We start from the raw sequence: 26628 nt of genomic DNA on the forward strand, positions 1-26628 counted from the left end.
GGTCACCCGGCAAGGGTTACAACAGGTTCTATGCGCATTAAATAAGTCTCAAGTACCACGTAGTATCCAAAGATCGTTGCTTGAAAACTAATTAGATTCATATAATGTATCTGACGGACATTCTATTGAACACATCCGGCAAGTGAATACAGACACAGCTCCACCAGTGATACTAATGCGTTGGAGAAAACTTGCACACTGTAACGGCAGCATCTCATGGACCATTTGCACTATAGCTTTGGAACAGACTCCGTTAAGATAAATACCACTTCATCTATAGATTTCACAGTAATGTAGGCTTTGGTGTATGTATGTACACACGATTCTGTTAATGTTGTTTTACGTAGCTGTTGGAATCACTGTATGGGTTAATTTTGTGAGTCATAGTTTGCCCTTTCATTCTGTGAAAACAGCTCGACATTTGTAAATATTGGTTGCGTTAGTTTTAAGTGAACTACTGGTAGAGGAAAGGAGAAAAAGGAAAAAGTCTCTCATAAACAGAAAAGAAGGAAGGAATGAAGGAAAGAAGGAAGGAAGAATGAAGTTTAATGTCCCATTTACGACGAAGTCAAGAGATTCTGAGAACAAGCTCTGGTAGGACAAGAATGGGGAAGAATATTGCCTTATGTCAATTTAGGAACACAACGGAAACTCCAGGCTAAATATGGATGGTTGGACGCTGGTCTTAAACCCGCTCAACCTGAAAGCGACCACAGCGATGGGTCTGAGACACATGCGGTAATGTATGAAACGACTTGCTACGGAAATGTGACAAGCGAAAACAAAAGGAAGAACATTGGAAGACCAGGTATGAATGAAGTTCTAAAAACATTTACTAGAAGGTGATATAGGATGTCGGGGCTCATTAATTACTTACGACAAGGGAAAGCAACCGGCAAACCTGGTGTGGACACACAGGAGTATTAAAAACAAAGAGACTGAGGAGGACAGAAGAAATTGGAAAGTGATAGGAATTGAGTGTAATGATTTTTTGCTAAAGAGCAAAAAGGGAACGTAGTTTTTGGTTTTTTGTTAACACTACAATTATGAAGACTTTTCAGGATGCTTCGCCACAAAGAATAGTGCCATGAGTTGTATTAGTTGACTATATAAACGAATTAACATTCCGTCTCGGATACTGGCTACGGCTGATTGATCCCAGTGGGAACCACGTTCGCCGATACAGATTTTAAAGGTGTGCGAGTCCTTGTTGGGGCCGGTGTCGAGGAGCCTGGTGGCATACCTAGGTTGGGCCGGATGTCCTTGAGAGTGGTTACGAGCAACAACGGCATTCGCAGCGACGCCTTCGTGCCGCCGGAGAATATACAAACAGCCAGCCCCCAGCATCCTAGCTGTGTCCATTTTCTCTCAAAACAGTCGTAAAGAGGGCGTCTGCTCTCCTCTCGCGCCGTATAACAATAGTTCTCTGTTTGATACGACTTCTTGGCCACGGTATTTTGAGATCAGACAGAGTAACGGCAATCGCGGGAGAAAATAAATTTCAGCAACTGTATCGCATTATTTCGCCATTACATCCGGTTCCTTTCGCGTCTGTAGTAGATTCGAAGGAATATTCGTGAAAACTACAGAATGAAGTAATAAAGTCTCAAATCAAACATTGACCTCTGTAAAAATGTTAACATGGTGTTAGGAAGTGACTGCATTTCATTTGTGTTTATGTTTATCCGTAGAGGCTACCACTTGTTCGTTTGCAAAGTGTTAAAAAAAGAGTTTGGTAAGAAATAAGAAAAGGGAAATAGGGTTTAAGGTCGCGTCGACAATAAAATCAATAGAGATGGAAAAGTTTTCGAGAGCTCTTCAGATCGATAAGAATCATTTATTCGCAGTCTGTTATGATACTTTTCTACACTTGTCTTTGGTAGAAGACTCTTGCCTTCTTAAGGAAGAATGGACTCTATAAGTATTTCATCAAAATGGCTCTGAGCACTATGGGACTTAACAGCTATGGTCATCAGTCCCCTAGAACTTATAACTCCTTAAACCTAACTAACCTAAGGACTTCACACAACACCCAGTAATCACGAGGCAGAGAAAATCCCTGACTCCGCCGGGAATCGAACCCGGGAGGTATTTCATCCTAACGAGTGGTTGTGGTTACTGTATGCCCTGTTTTGCTCGATTCTTTAACGAACAATGTCGAAGAGTCAGAGTTCATAGTTCGAAAAAGAAGATTGACCGCAATTCCCAATTGAGATCTTGCTTTTAAAGTTTTTGTGCCTTAGTGGTTCAAATGGTTCCAATGGCTCTGAGCAATATGGGACTGCTGAGGTCATCAGTCCCCTACAACTTAGAACTGCTTAAACCTAACTAACCTAAGGACATCACACACATCCGTGCCCGAAGCAGGATTCGAACCTGCGACCGTACGGTCGCGCGGTTCCCGACTATAGCGCCTAGAAACGCTCGGCCACTCTGACCGGCGCCTTAGTGGTGTCGTCCTTCACTTGTTCCCTGTTTCCAGTAATTCTGCTCTATTCTCACTCGCATAAGATACAACAGTAATCAAAATATCATCCCGTTTAACATGTCAGGAACGTCATAGGACCTCATACATTTCTATCGTAGTGGCATCGTATGCGATACGGTGTGCTATCAGCTTCCTCCAGCTTGTATGTGTGGAAATGTGCCATTTTTTTCGTAGAATGAATTTGATTATAAAAACAACAATACCAGGAAAAGGTAGATTGCTACCCACAGCAAAGATAACATGTTGAATTGCAGACACGCACAACGGAAAGGCCTTATACATTAGCTTTCGGCCAAATACTTTTTCAGAAAAGGAAACACGTACACGTTCATTCACACAAGCGAGCACACCTCACGCACACATTACCGAGCTGGCGGAGATGGCGGGCATGTGTGCGTGAGGTGTGCTTGCTTGTGTGAATGAAGTTATATGTGTTTACTTTTCAGAAGAAGGCTTTGGCCAAAAGCTAATGTGAAAGTGTGTTTTCGTTGTGCCTGTCTACTGCTCAACGTACATCTTTGCCGTGAGTAACACTCTATCTTCTCCTTGGTTGTTGATATTCCAATCAGGAGTTTCCATTACCTGATTAAAAAAAAACTCTGTAAAATTTAGTGATGAGACCTATTCGTGTATCTAACTACGAGGAGCTTATACAGGGGCACTCCGGAGTAACGAGCACTGTTTCCCCGTGGCCACTGGAGATACAGATTTCAGGCGCCGCTCCCATCTCCCCCTCACCCCCCTCCCTTTTCCCTTATAGAAATGACGTACAGGTTTCCCACTTTTGTGTCAGATACACAATACAGAAACAAACAATTCAACGCAAAATCATACAGGGAAAATACAAGACTAACAAAAAGAGAACGCACACAACTTTTATTTCAAAAATTGTTCAAATGCCTCTGAGCACTACGGGACTTAACATCTATGGTCATCAGTCCCCTAGAACTTACAACTACTTAAACCTAACTAACCTAAGGACATCATCACAACACCCAGCCATCACGAGGCAGAGAAAATCCCTGACCCCGCCGGGAATCGAATCCGGGAACCGAGAACGCTACCGCACGACCACGAGATGCGGGCTCAACTTTTATTTCCAGCTCCTGTAAGATACGTATGAGTGAATATGAAGTACACAGAGATAACATAAATGATGGATCCAGAATTTAAAAAAACAGTCCACCCTGCACAAGTATCAGAACAACGTTAGGAAACGGGAAGTTTGGTGTTAAGTCTGTGATGTTAAAGACAGTATGGCAGTGGTAGAAGGACGAAGATGATAACAGATGAAGTTCAACCTAGTTCTCTTGAAAAACACGAAATGGATTACCAAGCTTATTGATTATGTGTTATTTTGGGATTATTTTACCATTCATGAGGCATTTTATATGCGGTATCTGTTGAATAAAGAAATCATCATGAAGTCTTGTCTTGCACTTTCTGGTAGGGTAAACGAAATATTATGCACGCGTGAATGTATTGTCTGATAAATTGTTAATCTGTATACAACTGTTGTTTGATATTGAGTTTCTGATAACATTAATTAACGTCGTTCTTAAGAAAATCCGTTTTAATTTAAGAATAAAATCATTTTTGTAAAATGTGAATAATGTAAGAAGTTGTTCCGTATAAACACGGGCCACACCGTTATGGAGCCACAATCAACTTGCACGTTGCCTTGTTGACAAATTGGATCCATGGCTTCGTGGGGTATGCGCCACATTCGAACCCTACTATCGGCTCTTGCAAACTGAAATCGGGACTGATCTGAGAAGGTCGCAGTTTTCCAGACGTCTAGGGTCCAACCGATATGGTGACTAGCCCAGGAAAGGTGCTGCAGACGTTGTCATGTTGGTATCAAAGGCACTGACGTCGGTCGTCTGCTGCCGTAGCCCATTAACGGCAGATTTTGCAGCACTGACCTAACGGATACGTTCGTCGTACGTCCCTAATTGATTTCTGCGATTGTTTCAGGCAGTGTTGCTTGTCTGTTACCACTGACAACTCTATGCAAACGCGCTGCTCTCTGTCTTTAAGTGAAGGCTGTCGGCCCCTGCGTTGTCCGTGGTGGGAGGTAATGCCTGAAATTTGATATCCTCGGCACACGCTTCACACTGTGGATCTCGGACTGTTGAATTTAGCCAGCCGTGGTGGCCGAGCGGTTCTAGGCGCTACAGTCTGGAACCGCGCGACCGCTACGGTCGCAGCTTCGAATCCCGCCTCGGGCATGGATGGGTGTGATGTCCTTAGGTTAGTTAGGTTTAAGTAGTTCTAAGTTCTAGGGGGCTGATGACCTAAGATGTTAAGTCCCATAGTGCTCAGAGACATTTGAACCATTTTTTTAGACAAATTGGTTGGCAAGTTTACTTCCATATCTCCTTAAGCTAGCTTCTCTGACCCCAGGTTCCCTACCTCAAACTGTTCAGTGCAGCATTCTCTATGTCCTGTTAAAACACCCTTTATGTGTCTATCGCTATCCCATGACTTTTGTCAACTCACCGTACATAGGTCTTCTCTTTACTGTAGGAATTACATTACATTTATCTACATTTACAGAGAGCCGCCATTCCGTACAGACAACGGAAATATTGTCTAAGTGCATCTACAATTTCTTCTGATCGTCCAACAACGATGTTTTCCTGCACACAACTGCATCGTCAGCGAACAGTCTTACAGTGCTGCTGATCTTTATGGATACTGAAAATAATATGTAAGTAGGCTGTTTAGGTTTTTATGTTGGTAGCTCCACGTAGCGCTCTGTATGAAAATCACTGACTGTGCTGTGTGCAGCCTGTGGCTGTTTGGACTCATTGTTGAAATATTCGTTTGTGTAGTGTTGGGCAGTTGGATGGGAACAGCGCGTAGTGGAACTTGGAAGTGAGCCGCCAGCAGTGGCGGATGTGGAGAGAGAGATGCCAGAGTCTTGAGAGGTCACTATAAGCGGACCATCTGGACGTGTGTCCGCCAGAAAAAGGATATTTGTAAAGATGGATGTCATGAATTGATATATATATATATAATGACTTTTGAACATTATTAAGGTAAATACATTGTTTGTTCTCCATCAAAATCTTTCATTTGCTAACTACGCCTATCAGTAGTTAGTGCCTGCAGTAGTTAGAATGTCTTATTTAGCTGGCAGTACTGGCGCTCGCTGTATTGCAGTAGTTCGAGTAACGAAGATTTTTGTGAGGTAAGTGATTCATAAATGGTACTGGTTATTGTTAGTCAGGGCCATTCTTTTGTAGAGATTATTGAGAGTCAGATTGCGTTGTGTTAAAAATATTGTGTGTCAGCTTAGTGATGATCAGAATAAGTAAAGAGAAAACTATTAGAGTATGTTGAGTTTTTCTCAGCTGTTTGTAAATCAAATAACGTAAGAGGTTTACCAGCACAGTAATTCATAATTTTTCTAAGGGGACGTTTCAAATTGAGGTCCTATCACGTTTATCTGAGGCATACGCAACGTTACTTTCGTCGTTGCGGAAAATTTACCATCCAGTGTGACGTACTGGGTTCAATTATTTGGGTACTTTATAAAGCGTTCATTTCACTTGACACCACGTTGAACAGTATGACAGTAGCTCCATATCTGATGACCTCTTTTTCGTTTTCGCATTTTTCACATGAAGATAATGATTATGATGATGATGATGTATCATGAGGTTGAGTACAAGAGTATTTCGAAGTGCGAAGAACATTAGAGAAAATGTTGAAAGTATTTCGAGGACTCTGATGTCTCTAAAGCACAGAAAGGACTCCAGGAAGTGGATGAATAATTGCGATACGGACGATGATATATACATAAAATAGTTAATACATAAACCGGCACTAGACGAGAGAAACAGATAAATTAAAGCAGGCGTATGGCAATTTTTGTAAAGATTGGAGCAAAGTCAGTTCGTCTGCAATCAAACGTGCCCCAACTTATGGCGCTTCGTCGGAAGTTGATGGGACTGCGCTTGCAAAATTATCTGCCTTTCACTGTCAGACTTATCTATTGACAGACGGACGGGGGCTTGGAAGTCGCAGAGACGAGCTGAAGGCGATAGAGTGGTCAGCAGCGGGAACGGCGGCCAGCTGCATACTGCGGAAGACCGCCCCAGTTCGTCCGATCTCTTTGTTCCGATAATGAGGGTCCGGGACTCCAATCAATATAGCATACGAGCTTGTGCGACACCAGTTACACAGAAAATGGCCGGAAAATCCGTAGTGGCGCATGGCTTCATAATCATTTAGAGGAACAAAGAGAAGGACAAACGCTTTCGATACTATGGCGTGCACGCTAACTGAAGGTGGAGGGTAGTAAATGGCTGTTACTTCAGAGCCTTATGATTTCCCAATTAGAGGCTGAAAGGGCCATAATGAATACGCAGTGGATTCACCTGCAGGAGTTCAAAATTCTGATAGACCGTGTTTATATCTTAGGTTTCAGTATTTGTTGCATTTTTTTCCTAAATACACCCGTTCTACGCAGCCTCGGTGAAACAAATGCTAAATTTGCGACCTGCAACTTATTCTGCGATTCACATAGTTTGATCCACGTTTGCCACTAGGATTTTTGGTATTGCATAACTTTACGCATACATCCGGCACTGCTTTGTGACACGTATGAAAAATGTGAATTGGAATCTACGTTCAACTGTAGAGCCGAGTAACAAGTTGCCAAATCAAAGGAAGGCAAGCTGCTCCTTCCAAGTAACACTCCGGTGGTAAACCTACGTACTTAAAGTACGAGAAAATGGGAACAACTGACGACCTAGCACAGAAATACTATGAATGAGGTTTGGTTTATAAATTTTGCACAATGAAGCAAGTCAAATATTAACATGGTCTGCCGATTAGTTGCGTTTATAAGGTCTTTAAAAGCAATCGTCTTTCGTTTAAATAGGTAAACGAGAATAACACGCAGCCAAAGAATTATTTATTGTTTTCGACAATTTACCACCTAAGGATACTCATCCAAGTCTGACAGTATATATGACGTATGCTTTTCTATTGTAAAAAATTAAGGAAAAGGTAACTGAATTCAAATGTTCTTTAGCTTCACTCCAAAAAGATACTTGTGAAAGATGTACCGATAACTCAACCAGGGATGAAAACATTGCGAAACTGCGCAATGCAATCGCCAATAGGGAATTAAAATTGTACGAAGTAACTGACGTCAGAAGCGTGTCGGAGTTAAGTATTCTGTACATATCGTAGAAAGAATTAACTACGAGGAAAACAGCGCAAGATGGATGCCGCATTTGTTAAATGTTCACCGAAAGCAAATTCGAAAACCAGTTTCTATCGAATATCTGGAACACTTTGAAAAGAATTCAACTGATTATATGCACCGATTTGTTGCCGTGGCTGAGATGTGGGTTCACGGCAGAAGGGAAACTGATCAGGCCAGCGTGTGGGAGACGGTGGTTCTGCATCAGTTAAGGCGACTTCGCTTTTATCTACGGAAAAGAGGTGTGCTGTGATGCAAAAGGCAGTCTTCTTACTGATTACGTTACAAAAATCAAAATAATAACTGATTAGTACTAGGCAAGCCTTTTAGGAGAATTGGAGAATAATTTGTGAGAAGAAGCCTACACAGCGAAATAAAAAAGGAAAGCCTGTCCATTAAAATGCTGGAGCCATCAGAAAGCACAGCGAATTGGCGGACGAGTTGTTGGAACAACACATTATTCATCATATTTGGTCCCCTCTGACTAAGACGATTTCCCTCAGCCGAAGACATTTGTGAACAGGAAACATTTTGAGTCCAATGGAGAGGTTACGTCATCCGTAGATGGGAATTGTGAAGATCTCGTAGGATCGCTCCTCTGGAATGAAATCTAAACACTGGAAAAATGTTGGATAAAATTTATTGACGAAAAAAAAGCTACACTCTCTGATCAGAAGTATCCGGACACACATCAGTGACATTAATTTGGGACGTCTCCACGCTTCGCCTTTATGACGACTTGAACTTTGCTGGGGACGCTTTCCATAAATTGTCTAAATGTCTACCGAGGTATGGCAGATGGCAGCTCATTCTTCTCAAGAGCCGAAACCAGAGAAAACGGAGATGTTCGAAGCTCTGACTGGAGCAAAGTCGGCGTTCTAACTTATACCAGGAGTTTTCCATTGGGTTCACGCAGGGACTCTGGGCAGGCTAGTTCATTTCAGGACGTTGTTGTTCCCAAACCATTGCCTCACAAATGCTGCTTTATTATAGGGCGCAGGGTCGTACTGATGGAAACAATTATTGCATCCAAAGTGTTCCTCTTCGCACGCATTACCGATGCTGTAAAATGTGTTCATATCTTTCCTCATTTAGCGTCTTCTTAAGCCCAATAGGGAGACTGCGCCACAACCACTAAAATCACTCCCACACCGTAACGCTATCCCCTCTGACCGAGTGAGGTGGCGCAGTGGTTGGCACACTGGACTCGCCTTAGAGAGGACAACGGTTCAAACCCGCGTCCAGCTATCCTGATTTATGTTATCCGTGATTTCCCTAAATCGCTTCAGGCGAATACCAGGACGGTTTCTTTGAAAGGGAACGGCCAACTTCCTTACCCATCGTTCCCTAATTCACTGGGACCGATGACCTCGCAGTTTCGTCCCCTCATCTCCCCCCAGACCAACCAACCAACCAACCATCTATCTCCTCTGTACCCCACTTTTGGTGCTACACTTGATGGTAGCCAATGTTATCCAATCATTCGCTAAACCCAAGCCTTTCCAACAGAGTGTTGCATGGTATAGCGTTATTCATCACTCCTATCGTACGTTTTTCCAATCCACAGTCTAATGGTGTCGTTTTTTACATCAATTTGAGCGTCGCTAAGCACCCTGACTTCAAGCGATCTATTATAACCAACTTTCTCAATGGTCGAGTGTCCCCTGGCCTTGGGTTAGCTGTGGTTGTTACTTCGCGTTCCCGCTTCACACCCATGTCACCAACAGTCGACTTGGACAGCTTTAGAAGGATGAAATGTCCACGATGTATTTGTTAGTGCAGTTGACATCCAATGAATAGTCCACGTTCCAAGTCACTGAGCTCTCCTAATCGACTTATTCTTCACTTACTGCTTCTCTACTGACAACGCAGTACTCGTCACCTCCTTTTATACTGGTTGTTCGCCTCTCGTGACGCATAGTGATCAGTTCCTCATTACACAGAGGTCTCCGGATACTCTTGACCACACGGCCTATGTCTAAACACAAATTAACTATTGACTATAAAAAGAATCTTGCGCTTCCAGATCTATAAATTTTCACCTTGCCTGTAGATGATTCGTGTCTCTTTTTTGTCAGATTAATTTCAAACTAATTTGAAATTACCATGACTTCCTATCACCTTGAATGTGATAAATTTTTAAGTGTACACGAAATATACCAGGTGTTAAGGAGGCCCGCAAAATGGTTGTATACACTTGCATTTGCCCGATTGATACGACGGATCTTATATATTAAAGCTACATAGAAACGTAGACATTAAACTCTGTGCGGTGATCTAGGGGCTGGACTCCAAACTTCGTTTGGATGTGCCTGTTAATAATTCTGGGTGTAATAAATTCTCATATTGTTATTTGTGAGTCTGTCTCAATTCGCAGGACTGTTTAATGCTGCTAAATCCCTAGAAAATACGGAGAAAGGTTTCTCAAAGCATCCCACTAGCTGCAAATGCGTTTCATGTCAGACACAGGACTTCTCACAGACAATGTTCATGCGTCGCGACGGGTTCTATGTTAGTAGCTATACCTAAACAAAAACGGATTATATTAATCTTATATACACTTCAATGAAATATCGATTTTATTGCTGGTGTGTCAATTCGGATCGGTTCCTCATCCACAATTTGAGCAGAATAAGTTTATGCAGGTCGAATAAAATACTAACTAGAAGACGTCTCAAGTTTTGTGATCCTTCGGTATAAGCAGAACTCGTTATGCAGTGGAAAGGTCACCCTGCTACGAAGAGTTTGTCAAACTTGATGTCTGTTACGAAAACTGAAAATAGGCGATCAGATATTCGAGTAAGTTACAAGCAAAGAACTTTATAGCATTAATGTCAGACAACGTATGTACCAGTTGTAGCTCAAACATTTGGAAACAAGGCGATCAAGAAAGATGGTTTTCCGAGACGGTAAACCATCACTATATCCAGATTTTCCTCCTTAATTCTGTGCAGATACCCGTCACATGTGATACGTGATGCGGGGCCACTACTTTTGGCTAAAAATCTGGTGGCAGTCAGACAGCTGCACTTCACCTACCCGATTCTTCTGAGCTCTTGGCAACCGTCATTTACGAATTAACAACCAAATTGAAGAATAAAGTGGTGGTGGTGGTTAGTGTTTAACGTCCCGTCGACAACGAGGTCATTAGAGACGGAGCGCAAGCTCGGGTTAGGGAAGGATTGGGAAGGAAATCGGCCGTGCCCTTTCAAAGGAACCATCCCGGCATTTGCCTGAAAACCTAAATCAGGATGAAGAATAAAGGTCACGTTTCTAAATTTGATAGCCATAATGCTCGAGACAGTCTACAACGGTAGCCTCCTTAAAACTTACTTTTAAAATATTTACATTCACCATAAAGCAAGCAGCCACGGCAAGGAGATGTCGATAGCAAGCTGAACGATCATTGACGACTACTCGAATTCCGCGACATCCAACTGCCCGAAATCGCGAATGGAAAGGGGAAGTCCTTCCAAATAAGACGATGATGTTTCCAACTCAGAGACACACGATTAGCGAGATAGAGGAAGTAAATTTAAATATTATTCTCGCATAGGTGTAATTGTTTATAGGTAGAATGTGTGTATGACCACACAGGTTTGCTTGTGTCTCTTAAACAATTCACTAGTCAAGGGCGATCGTAGCGTCAGCTTTGAGGCTTGTGCGCAGTTGTTTGCTGTACTCGAGGCGATATAGGTAGAGCGTAAGCAGTCTGCAGTTACGACATCGCTGAAGTTCAAGGATAAACACAAGCCGTCTGGTTACAGGAGCGGGAAACGCTACATAAAATGGTAATCACGGATCAGTCTAGCCCGAAGCGAAAGGTGGCTGCAAAGGATCTTTACCCGAGGCAACCAGCTCTGCGTGGATCAGACAGTATCAGGGGCAAATACTGGTCTTGTGATAGACTAATGAAACCTCTCCATTTTCCGCGTCGAGAATGTTCATTACGAGGTTGTTTATGACAAAACTTACATGGTGTTGTGCGCGTGGCAACTAACAGGACGACCCACGTGTTACAAATACGAATGCGTACGATTGAGGGGAGAGACCCACTTTCCGAGTTGTGATATGACACGCGTAAAGCTCTGGAGCTGGCGGCAGAGGTGGGCTTGACTTTGCAGCCGTTGATACACGCAGCGGCGATTCATAGCGGATGAATCCAGGCGCCTCAATTGATAATCACGAAATCCGCGCCGCGCCATGCCGCTAGCCGCAGTAAATAACGGCCCCTCGCCAGTTTGCTTGCGCGTTGTCTCCGTCGTCGTTTTATGGCGCCAGTGCGAGGGTTGGAGGGTGCCGGCCCCTATGTTATGTCACGTGAAAAGGAAGCTGCGCAAGTGCGACATACTGCAGAAATATTTGTCGCTCGCCGAGTCTGAGGAGCAAGCCAAATGCTCTGTTTCCCTCACACACACACACACACGCACGCAAGCACGCACTCACATATACATACACACAAACACGCACACTTGCAGACAAGCACACGCTCATCAGAGGGACAAGGGAAGAGGAGGAGGCGGATGAGAGAGGAGAGAAAGATAGAGAGAGTGGGTGACTCAGTCGCACGCTTTTCGTTACTTACATGAACATGTCGAATGAAGGACAGTGGACAGTAGACGCACTGCTAATAATATGGAATCATTCACATGGAGTTACAGCAGTTACGCGATGAGTGCTACATATGAAAACAATCTGCGCTTAAGATAACGATTCCTTAAGCGTTATATAGGTGTGTACAATTCTGCAAGTTCCATTTCGATATGCTTCCAACGGAAATAAAAAATGCGACTAATAAATTTCATATTTACGAATATTTAAGTGTAAAGGCTTTCTTGTGGTAACCTTCGTTTATTCTCTACACGAGCTCTTCGTAGTTGTCTAGAAACAATAGCGCCATGCTGTAGTCCTCATTTGTACTGACTAGATCTTTTTTTAATTCCTTCTGTTATACTATTTCTTGATGTATAAAAGTTATTGATTATCCGTTTACACGAAGAATAATAAAAAAAGAGGCTTATAAATTAGTGTCCAATGTTCTTTCTCAGTCATATTAACCTTTTTTTTCAGGTAGAGTAATTCAGCTGGTACGTTGACTGAACTTAGACTGTCGATCTCTCTATGAAAAGAATTGGTGTTTTTTACCTAAGGAAAGGCAATATTGACAACAAACGTAAGTAGCTTAGTATACAATACTCCTGAGCACGATAGAGATGTTCCACGAAGAAAATATTTCTTTATGAAGATTTCAGGACGACGACAGTTTATGGGATGATAGTTTTCCATACTCCTGGAGATAGGATGCAGGGTGTTGTTCTGTACTTTACATGAGGTAAAATGAAGTTTGTTGCAGACTATCGAAAGCAGATCATATTACTTGATGACTCCCTGAATAATCTTTGTTTACCTCATAGTTCACTTTTTAGACGTCGGTTTCTTTGTTCCGTCATTCTCCTTGTGTGCTCATAGTGTTTGTTTCCACGATTAATACTTCCCCGCTTTTCCAGACGATGTCACAGTTCGTCTGGTATCTGTTAGTGAAACCACTGTCCATGATACGTAAAGTGACAATGTCTGTCAGAGATAGAGATGAGCATTTATGTAACGGCGTGTGCTGCGGTTTTGTGACTCCAACTGGGTAGATGGGAAACAAGAAGAAACCTCTGAAGTAGCACACATATAGTGACAAACTGCATAAAATCCAGGTTCATACAGAACAGCAGTTTGTAACTTATTCGTGGAAGAAACAATAAGCGACGATTACAAAAAAATTAGATAGTACAACATAGTAATATGATTTCAAGAAATGAACGCCTTAAGTATGACCTAAGCAGCTTATGATACGCATCCCACACGTCTTTAGTTCAGGTATACACGTATTGCTAGTTTCTAAGCATCGCTAATTTTGCGCCTCCGAAATCAAATCAGTGTATTACGAAACGAACAAGGGATGCTAGTTTTTTTGTGGTTCTTGAGGTATAGTGCGTGACTGCAGTCTTCAAGAGATGTGTTATTAGACACTCTCTATTTGTACCTGCGATCGTCAGAGGGTCTTTGCATGAGCTGTTTTTCGCCATTCAACGAAGATTCCCTCTGCGCTGAAAATACTACCTTATAAGAAGTTTGTGCGGTGACATACAAGGGGTTCTTCTAAACGGGGAACGAAAACGAACAAGTACACTATTCCAGTAAAGTAATCACAGGTAAATGTGGCTGGTGTTTAAGTTCTAAAAAAGTCATTACAACGTGTGATTGATAGATGACTTTGAAGTACAATGGTTATAAATATATTTTTGATTACTTTTATTTTTAACGACATAGAGAAATGCAACCTATTTGTGACAAACGTTAACAACATGTTAAAAGGTAGTCACAGCCTGATCTGTTGTAACTCTCACGATATTTTCGACTAGTGATGGTGCTGTGACACTTGTTAACTGACTTCCTCCATGTATTGCAAATACTGCGAATGCATTCTTTTATTTCGTTATTGTCTCTAGTATTAGGTTGGTGCAAACACGGCAAAACTAACGGTGAAGCACTTCGCTTTAATCTCGCTGTCACTAGAAATCTGTGCTCCACTGAAAAGCCATGCGAAAAGAAAACGAAATACGCAACAGTATTTCTGTTTCTGGTAGCTGTTGATTAAGGTTTGTGTTGCAATATACGGAATAAGCCGGTTAACAAGTCACACAGCAGAGTACCATGGTACGAGTGGGACTGCTCGTCGAAAGACTATTCCGTAAGAGTCCCTGCAGACCAGGTTCGTCTGACAGTGCTGTGATCGTAGGACAGTGGCCCATTTTCATCCGCTAATTTTAAACCGATGTATTTCGTGTGTGGACTTATAAACCTTTTGGGAAACAACGTAACAGACACGCGCAGCCTACTCACCGCACAGTCCCATTTTACTGAATGTCTCTCCAGATTTTTATGGACGGTTTACAGGTTTGAACTTCCTACGTAAACGCCAGCCGACTCGCACATTCTCTTATCAAGTGAATGGATCTTTTTTCTGCCATTCTGAAGTAAAAGGTGCTCACTGTAATTTTTTCACCCCCTGTGCCTCGATCGATAGCCCAATACTGTGAGGCCCCACCAAAATCACTTACTTCTCAAAATTTTTTGACGGCAAAAAATCAATGGACGTTACCAACAACCCCCTACAACATAACTGGGCAAAGACATCGGATTAGGAGACCAAATTATTTAGGGTTATTAATCCACTTCACTGCAGGTAATTCTGAGAACTTAGATGATGTCAGAAGTCAAGGGTTCTTAGTAAAAGTACCAACAGACATGTAGACGAGGTAGACTGCGACGGGTACTTACCGTGGCTGTTGATGAAGTTGGCCAAGTAGAGGTCTAACTCTCGGACGGAAACATTAATGTGGTACGGGTTGACGCACAATCCCGGGTGAGTGCACTCGGGGGATTTCTCGAGGCGTTCGCCGTCTGTGCTTTCTAAAGGGATTGCTTTGAAAAGTATCACCATGACCAAGTCGAGCCTCCACACCTGCAATGGATACGAAAACAACTTATTTCAAAACAGAGCTACACTACTATTTGTATTATCTAACAATGATAATGAGAAGATATAACCAACTACCTTAAAAAAGTACAGATTGTTGAAAACGGAAAAGAACAAACAAGTGTAGTGACAATTACAATATAGTGATTGTGCTTTGGAAACAAATTACAGAACTACAGACACTTTACATCCAGTCCATTTGTTTTCATTATCTTTTTATTAACACGTGCTCTCTTTCCTTGGATGTGAATTGAGGGCCATTCCACGTTCCTTCCCGCTCCCTGTGAGACACGTAATTTAGTAATATTCTTCATAAAATACGGGATGTTGCAAATAAGAATGTATCCTGAATATGTTCAAAATGGCTCTGAGCACTATGGGACTTAACATCTGAGGTCATCAGTCCCCTAGCACTTAGAACTACTTAAACCTAATTAACCTAAGGACATCACACACATCCATGCCCGAGGCAGGATTCGAACCTGCGATATCCTGAATATGTCTGCCTTTGCTACATTATAGCGTTTGAGATAGATATTTCTTCGGAACTGTTGGTATTGTTCGAGGGATACTAGCAGTGAAAGACCCGACCTCAGTTTTTGTTGGCTACAAGCCGGTGACAGCTATGTTTTGGGTTCTCTAGGCCATCAGCGGTATTTTCACTACGTGAGACCAGCACGTTGCGATTTTTAAGCGACGTAGCTTAAAACTACGTCGCTATCAATTCAGAAACACTGGCGATCTGCTGGAGATACAGGTGGAGCATACGACAGAGGAATTTGCAGAACGCAGTATCGGATACTTCCCGTTCCGCACTACATCGTTTCACACGTGTGTGCTAATACGACATGAGCGACAGATGCCTCGATACCACAACTTGAACTCTTGTATCAATTTTTTGTATGGATAATGGCGAACACACAACTGAAACTTCAATTATTTACGTTCCACACGTACGCTGTTATTTTACTTGGTAGTTTAGAAGGTCATTTTTTGTCTCATTTTGAGACAGATATGACTCAATTCTTTGGTGAATGGTACTGTTTAAAGTTACCATTATTCATCCGCAAGAATCGTAAGCAAGCTTTGAAGCACTAGCTGTGAATTGAGACGATGCTTTCAATATCACGGTTCCATGTTTCTGGAAGTCACGTGGAGCCTCTCTGACATAATTGATGTGTTGACAGAAGCCCACCAGTCAGTGTTTCTCCCTTTCAACTTTCAACTGGATGCCGACTCTCTTTATTCCTTATTCTCATAGTAAATTTCGCCCTTTATCGCATGTAGAAAACAAAATCTTTGTCATTTTAAAATTTTCGTAGAGAAAATTTTCTCGTATTCTAAATATGTATACATATTCGTTTTCAGTAACCACCATAACTTGTGTGTGACGGCATTTCAGTAAAGCTAGTTCTCTCGGCTGTTCCACTCACTAATAGTGCTAGGACGTCTGTTAATGAGTCCAAATTTCACTAATCTTAGCGTCGATGACGTTAGCCATATATATGTGAGAGGAAATAATACTTGTACACGCCTTCGCATTCGAAAGTCGTTTTCGAATGTTAAGGGCGATCCTCTTTTCATTTTAACGACTGGGTTTTAATGTATCCCATTGACATTTGTTAAGTGACTGTTTTTACACTTACTAGAAAGCTCTTTTTTGAAACTTTTCTGTCATATTTGTTAACCGATTCTAACCAAGGACGCAAGCATAAGAACAGTGTTCAAGAGTGAAACGGACAGTAGTTTAAGCAGTCTCCTTCATAGATAAACTATATTTCTAAGGATGCTTCTAGTGAATCTCGACCTGGAGTCTTCTTTCCCACCTATTAGGTTTACTTGGTCATTTCATTAAAAGTCATCGTTGAATGTAATACCTAAATATTTGACCAACGACTTACCACCAACAGGTCAGTAATTCTGAAGTGAACAACAATTTAACTATTTACACTCACCATAGGTACAAAGCAGCTAGAAGTAACGATGCTAACACTCCATTGGTGAAGTGTAAATAACCAAAAGCAACGAGTATGATTAATATAGCTATACGAGCTTAATTCTCTGGCGTGAGAGTTGTGTTTTTACCACCATTTTTAGTGTTAAATCGAACAAAAGAAATGTTGTTAGATTTTGCCCTACAAAATGTATTTCGTGACCGGTATAAATACTTCCCTTCGTGTCACTCTCATTTAAAGGGGGAAACTAGAACTTAAGTGCATTTTACTGACATGCTACTTATGAAATTATTCGTGTAGTTGCAATACAATGTACAAAGCAAAATCGCTTTGTTACTACTTCAGGAAGCTACTTGTACCTACGTTCTGGAGCGGTTTCCCTAAAGCACAAGAGGAGAATGCCGGGACGTTTCCTCAAACAAGGCCTCAGCGAATTCCGTATGCATCCTTGCCCAATATGAGCTAGTGCTCGTCTCTAATGACGTCGACGTCGACGGAATGTTATGTTCTAGCCCTTCTTCCTTACGTTCAGAGGTATTCTTCGAGAACGCTGAACATAGATCATGAATGAAAATGTCAGTACAGCGAGACAGATTAGTTCACGTCCGTGGGTAAACCTACGCAGTTGCTAATGCGGCCTTTTTTTTTTTTTAATTTTAATCAGACGATGTAGTTTTATGTCGAATGGGTTTATTTCCACAACTAGTGCTGTAGACGAAAATCGTTCGAGTAGTTTAAAGTAGGTTTGGATATTATCGAATCATCAGTTTAATATGGCATGCTTGTAAAACACTGGCGCCCATTGTTTACAAAAGAATGGAAAAACTGATAGGAGCCGGCAATATTTCCCGTACGAAGACAGGCTGAAGAAAGGCAAACCTACGTTTATAGTATTTGTAAATTCAGAGAAAACTTTTGAAAATGTTTATTATAATACATTCTCTGAAATTCTGAAGCTAGCAAGGATAAAATACAGGGAGAGAAAGGTTATCTGCAGCTTTTACAGAAACAATACTGGAGCTATACGAGTCTTAGAATATGAAAAGGAAGCAGTAGTTGAGAAGGGAGTAAGAGTTACAACCTAACCGATTTTATTCAGATTGTACACTGAAAAAAGAGTAAAGGAAACCAAGCAAAAAATTGGAAGGGGAATTTAAGTTGAGGGAGAATAAATAAACTCTGTATTCCTGTCAGAGATGCCAGAGTTTTTGAAAGATTAGTTAAATGGAAATGATTATTTGTTGAAAAGAGTTTATAAGATGAACATCTATAAAACTAAATAAGAGTAATGGAATGTAGTCGAATGAAATCTGGTCATGTTCATGGAATTACATTACGAAATGATACTAAAATAAATAAATGAATTTTGCTGTTCAGGCATCAAAATAACTGACGATAGCCGAAGCAGAGAGTATATAAAATGCAGACTTGCAATAGCAGAAAATAATTTCTGAAAAGTAGGAATTTCTTTATATCGAATATAAATCTAAGTGTTAGGAAATCTTTTCTGAGGGTATTTGTGGGGAGTGACGTCTTCTGCAGAAATGAAACGTTCTCGATAAACGATTCACACAATAAGAAAATAGACGCTTTTAAAATACTGAAGATCAGGTGGGTACAGCGGGTAATTAATGAGAAGGTACTGCTCGAATTGGGGAGTAAAGGAATTTATGGCACAACTTGACTAAAATACGGCATAGATTGAGAGGGCACATTCTGAGGCTTCAAAAAATCGCCTGTTTTGTAATGGAAGGATGTATGAGGGTGAAAACTGTAGCCTGAGAGCAAGGCTTGACGAAATTAAGAACAAACAAATAGATGTCGATTTAGGTAGTTATGCAGAGATGAAGATGCTCTCAGAGGTTAGACTAGCCTGAAGAGCTGCATCGAACCAGTCATCGGACTAAAGGCCACAACAGCAATTAGAAGAACATCAAATCTTAGTTAACTGGCATTTAGTATTTAAACTCATTACATCAAATCAGAACACAACCAAGAGCCGCGCGGGATAGTTGCGCGGTCTTAGGAGCCTTGTCACTGTCCGTGCGGCTCCCCCCGACGGAGGTTCGAGTCCTCCCTCGGGCATGGGTGTGTGTTGTCTATAGTGTAAGTTAGTTTAAGTTAGATTAAGTAGTGTGTAGGTTTAGGGACCGATGACCTCAGTAGTTTGGTCCCATAAGGCCTTACCACAAATTTCCAATATTTCCAGAATCAAGAGTGTGTTACAAACAACTTTCTGGGGAGGGCAACCACAGCTCAGAGACATTGTGAATAACAATAACATCACTCAGCACTCAATAAACATTCAAATTGTCATAAAACTGTCAAGAATGATGAGGTATTTCCTAAAGCAGCCTATCTGTAAGAAGGTGCTTTATTCGGGACTACCGGTTGCACATCAGTATAGACGCATCTTCAAGTTTATCTGTAAAAAATACAAGCCACTGTTTCAAATTTTTGAAATTGTAGAAATACAGAACCATATCGATGGAATTCAACAAAAAATAGTGACAGGTACTCACAATGGTTATATTTCCATAATGTAGATGGACAATTACGGAGTCCCACCTTTCGGGAAGTTATGCGTGTTAAGAGTCAAATCACATTGGTGGGCTGTCATAATAAAATTGAGTATCCCCAAAAGACACTTGTCAAAATAAACAAATCATGACTGGTGAATGAGCCACGCCTAGAAAAAAGCGGGGGAAAACAAATAATGAATGGAACACCATTGCAAACGGGGATAAAATGCCTAAAAATGAACGAAAATCTAGGGAAAGCCCTCTAAGTGCTCGGTAAATAGTGTACAAAAAATACACTACTCACAGTAGTGTCCCAGTCATTACTTGTTTTTTCCTCCGTTTTTTTCCTAGGTCTGGCTCATTCAGCAGTCAGTCTTCGTACATTTTGACAAGTATCTTCTGGATGTACTCAATTTTACTATAACAACCCACCTATGTGGTTTGACTCTTTAATGTGGACATCTGAAGTATGGAAATATAATCATTGTGATTACTTGTCATTGTTTTTCTTTGCATGCCAACACTATGGTTCTGCATTTCTTCCATTTCAAAAATTTCACACAGAGATTTGTATTTTTTTACAGAAAAACCTGAAGATACGTCTATACTAACGTGAATCTGGTAGTTGCGAATGAAGCACTTTCATACAGCTATGTGGCTTTCAAAAACACCTCACCATTCTTGGCTTTTCAACTGTTATAATTTGTATGATAATTTGAATGGTTATTGAGTGTTGAGTGTTTTTATTGTTATTCACACAAGACTGTATTGACGTCTGCAGTTACTGTGTTCACTGTGTGGTTGATTTTCGGTGCTATTTGCGAGCATCACTCGTACAGCATAGCGCCCCCGAGCATGTGGGGTAAACAGCAACCCGGAAGCGGAGTAAGCGCGCGAGACAAGCGTGACGATCCAGCGATCGCGGCGCCCCAGCCATCGATCTGCCGGCTCTTTGGCTGGCAAGCGCTGCCGCCACTGCTCTGCAGATCCCGCTGCAGTCCTCTCGCATTGTCTAACTGGCAACCGCGAGCCTGCGTCGACATACACGCAACATTTCCCACATCCCGTACTATAGGTCAGCCGAGGCTCGCAGTCAACGGCTCCGAGGTACGGATGGTGCTTAGCACCGAAACGATCGGTTTTCTTTTGATCTCCAGTTTAACCTAACTGTTAAAACCGCTCAGAATATGCCGTTTCTCAGATAATCGCTTTTTGGTTTCTAGTTATTATTTCCAACAATAAACATAGACATCGCACAAAGATTGAAAAATTCTACGTCTCCCTCAGGCTACATCTACATCTACATCGATACTCCACATTCCACCTTGCGGCACGTGGCGTACGGCATCCCGTTCCACTCGCAAATACAGCGAGGGAAAAACGACTGTCTATATGCCTCCGTATGACCCCAAATTTCTTGTATCTTATCTTTTGTGGTACTTTTGTGCAATGTATGTCGGAGGCAACAGAAATATTCTGCAGTCAGCTTCAAATGCCGGTTCTCTAAATTTCCTAAATAGCGTTCCTCGAAAAGAATGTCGCTTTCCATTCAGGGATTCCCATCTGAGTTCCTGAAATATCCCCGCAACACTTGCGTGTTTTTCAAATTTACCGGCAACTAATCTAGCAGCCCGCCTCTGAACTGCTTCGATGTCTGCCTTTAATCCGACCTGGTATGACTACCAAACTCTCGAGCAGTACTCACAAATATGTATCACTAGCGTCTTATATGTGATTTCTTTTACAGACGAACCACACTTTCCTCGAATTCTCCCAATAAATCCGATGTCGATCATTCAGATTCGCGTACACATGTCAAGATACGTAGAATCAAAATATCAAATAAAATAGGCAAATAAAAAGAAAATTTAGACAATCCACCGTTCGCTGCTTCTCTCGAATAGTTATCAGTGGTTGAATACTACAAAAAAACTCACCAGAATTCTGGTACTGACTGTAATTTTATAAATCTCTATTAACAAAATCAACTTGTAATCGAGGATCATACCACTATTTCAGCATTACGAATAGTCAGCGCTAAAGGGTGATATCTGAGCTCTGAGTGCTCCATTTTTCAGGTTAACTAAGCTATGCGTTTCTAATAAGCACAAGTGACTTAAGGCATATTATATAGACACAGGCAGCACATCAGCTAATTTATGTTTATTAAAAATTGTGAATGAATTGTTAAATTTTTAATTCATTACTGTTGCCATAACTTACTTACTCTTTTTATTTCATATAAGTGACAAAAAAATAACAAGCCTTTCTGTAAAATTTGTAGCGGTCTTTTTCTTGAACTGCTTCGAATGAAAGAGACATTTTCTTCGCAAATACACATGTTTACTTTTTAACGGGAATGGGAATAACATTCTTTTTTGCTGGCAAAGCCAAAAACGCTCTTTTAAAAAATTTAGATGAATAATTTAGATAGTGCACAAAATATAAAATTTATCAGCACCAGTTACATGACTATAGTTAAAAGTTCAATAATGAATTAATTCGCTGCCCAATATTTTTCGTCAAATCTCTTCATAAATACCCATTATATAATGAGCTGATGTGTAAGTATGACTCCTAACATCAGTAACAATATCTTTAAAAGACACTATCAATCTTTGAGAAGCCACACAGCGACCAACAAAACTCTTTTTCTCATTTTTAAATTTATCTAAAACAAAAAATACCTGTTATAAATGAGACCAAACGAATATCGAAAAATACCGGTTACTGAGAACTAAAATACCAGTATCGGTTTTAACCGTTCGGTTTTTCTCATCCTTACCCGGAGGTGGAGCCGCCCCGAAACATAAATTGAAATATATTGTTAATTAATTTATTTCATAATTTAAATTAGCTGGAAACATTTCGAATATTTTCACAATCGACGTTTTTGAAACCGGTGATATCGAATGACGTTTTCCAAACAGGTAGTAGCTAGCGGCTGTTTTGAATTAATAAGGCAGCCAGTCGCTTTATTCTGGTTTTAAAAAACTCATTCTTTCATTAATTAGCTTTGAGCCACTGAAGATTTATCTTCAGATGGTTGATGCATACAGACACTTCACATTAAATAAACCACATGCAGCTAGTCGCTGGGATCGTATCGGCTTTCTATAATTAATGAAGCTGTAATCCGAATCATTATACACCAACGAGGAAAACACAGCACTTAGATGCACTTGGCTTACCAACTTGCCAGTGTGACCAGCCGCTACACCGGATCCAAAACAGACGGCTTGACAGATGGCAGGAATGATTGTTTGGAAATGGGGCTGTGATCACGAAATTTGTAGGAAAAACCGAAAGGGAAGTAATTATAATTAGATAAAGAGCAGCCGTGAAAGGTCTACTCCACAAAAAATTTTCTTTCTTCGCGAATCAGGTCCCTAACCATCTCCGTGACATTCTGGTATTGACCGAACTGAGTGGCTACAAATCTAGGCACACGCCTTTGAATTCATTACATATCCTCCTTCAATTTGCCCAAATGAGGATCCCAAATCTTGCACAGCTTGCGGCGTAGGTCACAAAAATTATTTTCTTTGCTCTGGAACAATACTTGCGTGTTCCGAGAGTTCTTCCAATGAATGCCTTCCGCTCTTCTCCTACGTACGGTCTTGAGACAGTAAGTTACGCACGTCGTACGGCGCTAAGATCTAACCACTGCGAAGTAAGAGTGACGTATTGTCAGAGGAGACAATATGTTCCTGGTTTCTGCAAAAGAAAAAAAAATCTTCCAGAGTACAGAAACCAGATACCCCACAGAGCGCAATTGAAATGAGCGGCAACTGAACTTGTACTCCAAAGCTGAAGTATACGGGACACTACAGTTCTTAAGGGCAAAACCTCTATATTCCACACATATATGAAATTCTGGCGGTTTGCAGGCCAAATGCAATGTCGAGTCCAGCCGAAGTGAAATGGTGCCAACAATTTGACGAAGCTCGCACAGACACGAATGATACTGATCGGGAAGACCAGACCTTGTACCATGCGATTTTCATCTTTTCGGCAACCTGAAAGAACATCTGGAGGAGAGAGGTTGTCCACCGGTGAGAACGTTCATATAGCGGTTCCGAAAGGCTCCGTGACCAAGGAGCGGATTTCTATCGTCGAGGAATTGAACGATTGGTCGAACTTTCTCACCCTCATGTTTCGACACTTGGTGACTATGTTGGAAAAGAATATCGTGTATCTGTTTCACTTTGAAGTGCAGTGTAGTATTCAGAAAAATTTACTGGATCTGTCATTGTAATTGTAACTCAGTTTTTGAAGAGGCGTCGTATTTTACTGAAGCCTACATCTACTCATAAGACCTGCATTCCTCAAGGCACTGTGCAGTGTCTGATCGAGGGTACTGCGTACCAGTATCATATACGCATTGTCTCATTCCTTTTGCGTGTGGGAGGAGGATAAATGGCTGTCCTTGTGCCTCCGTAGGCACTCTCATCTTTAATCTTAGTCTCTTAAACACTACACGGCATACACGATGGTGCAAGCAAAATTATTGCACAGTCTAATTAGAATGCTAGGTTTCTTAATTCGCTGGCTACATATTTATGAACAAAAGGTGACCTTCCTTCACATATTTACATGTGACTTCCACGAGAATCTCTTTAACGCTTTTCTGTGTTCTGCAGTGACCTTTTGTTATCCATGGATTGCGTCTTTTACTTCCGTCTATGTTTGCTGTCAGGAATACTCGATGAGAGCTTCAAACTGATACGTTAATTGCTAACAGCAGACCTTCATTGTAGGTAATGTATTTTCTCAGGTTCTTTTTAGCATTTGTTTTCCACTGTTGATATTCTTTAGGCGAAAATTGGTAAGAGAAGGTAAACGCGAACGTTCTATAATTACACCAAAAGTGAAACAATTTCTATGTGACTGGAATCCTGCGTCAGTATGGCGAGGTCTTTGATACCTATTACGAGCATTGAGAGTATTGAGTTATATTAATTAGATCCATTACAAATGTATGAAACAAGAGGTACGCCATGTTAAGTGATAAGATTAATGTAATCGGAGGTCATCTCATGAAGCACGTGGAGCAAGATCAGTATTTTCGACGAAGACGCTGTTCATATGTACAGCTATTTTAGCGGTTAATCACTATTTATAGACCATTCTCTTATAAAGCGATCTATTTAGAAAATTAGTGTTGTTATTCCGAGATAAAAGTGTTGTAACGGACATTGGTGTAGACTTATAAAAAGGTTGACTCCCTTTATGTATAGATGTTACACCTGCTGTATCAACAGAATGGATCTGAGAAAAATACTCCGCTCAAAACAACGAATGATTTTAAACATGTTAATAATAAAGTAATGAAATGTTAGCGCGAAAATAACTAGCTAAATATACACCTACTGTTATTTTGCAGTTAACAGACTGGCCAGTTTCCGCGAACTAACACTTATATAGTTATTAGCATCGACATAAATTATAAGAACAAAAGCCTTTCAAAAAAATAAATATAGGCCTAAAAACTACTTGCGAAATAAACTATGAATTAACATGCATGTTCAAATCATGCAAAGAGGGTTTCTGAACACAAGCTTCAGATGAACAAATTGGTATGTATTTGAAAACATAACTGTTATGAAGCGCAAGCACGGCTAACGAAACTCGGAAGCATGCAATACATACAGGGGACTAAAATCCTTTGCTTGGACTTGAGGCACCGTCACAATCTGGGGGTAACACAAAACATGCGTGGGGACGTTAATGTTACTGTCATATATGATACTCACGAACGGTTAGCTACTCCGAAATGTTAGCTAATGCGTGACTCAGGCTGTGATAGCTAGGCATGCGTTAATATTGCCATTGTGATGACCAAAACTGATGATCTTTACTGCAGCTTAAGCTTTTTACAGCCACTGGATGTTCCTTCCTTCGAATGGCAGTAGAACAATGCTGCCCGAATCTAATACTATTTATATCGTGTAAAACTCTAAATATTTTTTAGCAGTACTGAAACTATAATAGGAAAACTTTGAAATGCAGTGAATGCTGTATTTCTGAAATACTTAGTAGCGCGCCGTTTCGTGAGTCACTCCTAGAAACAGGACTTCTAAGAAACCATAAAAGCAACGACAAAATGGCGTAACCCACACATTTCTAAAAGTGAGTTCATTGTTTTGTATCGTCTGTTTTTCTGTACAGTTTTCTGACAACATAAACCAAGCTACAGTTTTAACAAAAAAGGTGGAAATTTCACTCTAACCCAAACATTATTTTGTTGTTGAGTAAGTTAAGAGAGTGGTTTTTGGTTAAGTGGCGAGAGAATGGGGAAGACTGTGGTGTTGGGGTCTCCCATGCATTCACCTGCCGGTGCGAAATCGTATAAGCTTCATTTTGATGGTGACTGGAACATCCGGCCTCCTGTAAAATCAGGATTTTGTGGGTTACGACATATTGTCGTTGCATTCACCATCAAATGCCTATTGTATTCTAAATATTATGACTTTTCAATCGATAAGTTCTTTTAAACATCTAATCACACAGTATTCCAATAAGTCCGTAAGTATAGGTCAATAGATTGAAAATTTATTTTAAAACTAGTATATTTAATTCTTTTAAATTTGTTTCTTGTATTGTTTTGCAGAGGTACACTACACACAAGACAAAAATTTTATTCTGCTAACTGCAATTAAAAATAACTTTATGCATACGTACGTGGGCATACAGTCGTCTCTTCTTTAGAGTGCAGAGTGCTAAGCTGGCGACAAATTATTTCGTAATAGCGTTTTACAGAGATGATAATCATTCGAGTTATAGCTAGCCTGTCCTGCTGAATCTGTATCAGATATATAGCTTATTAGGTTGGCTTGGAATTTCTGCCCGCCAGTGTGAGTTTTCCTTTGTGTGTGCCAAATAACTCAAGTTACAGAGTGGGTTGTGTT

General features: G+C 40.9%; 1 protein-coding gene across 22 annotated transcripts in view; it reads right to left on the reverse strand.

Annotated features, from left to right (window-relative positions):
* Positions 1-26628, reverse strand: part of LOC126298847 (nuclear factor 1 X-type) — a 1745828-nt gene that overhangs the window by 256238 nt on the left and 1462962 nt on the right. For all 22 annotated transcript variants that reach the window (XM_049990351.1, XM_049990348.1, XM_049990347.1 and 19 more), the window contains one exon: positions 15042-15225. In XM_049990351.1, the coding sequence (XP_049846308.1) occupies positions 15042-15225 (184 nt within the window). The remainder of the gene's footprint in view (positions 1-15041; positions 15226-26628) is intronic.

This window comes from Schistocerca gregaria, chromosome X (assembly GCF_023897955.1).
Source record: "Schistocerca gregaria isolate iqSchGreg1 chromosome X, iqSchGreg1.2, whole genome shotgun sequence".
Classification (NCBI taxonomy): domain Eukaryota; kingdom Metazoa; phylum Arthropoda; class Insecta; order Orthoptera; family Acrididae; genus Schistocerca; species Schistocerca gregaria.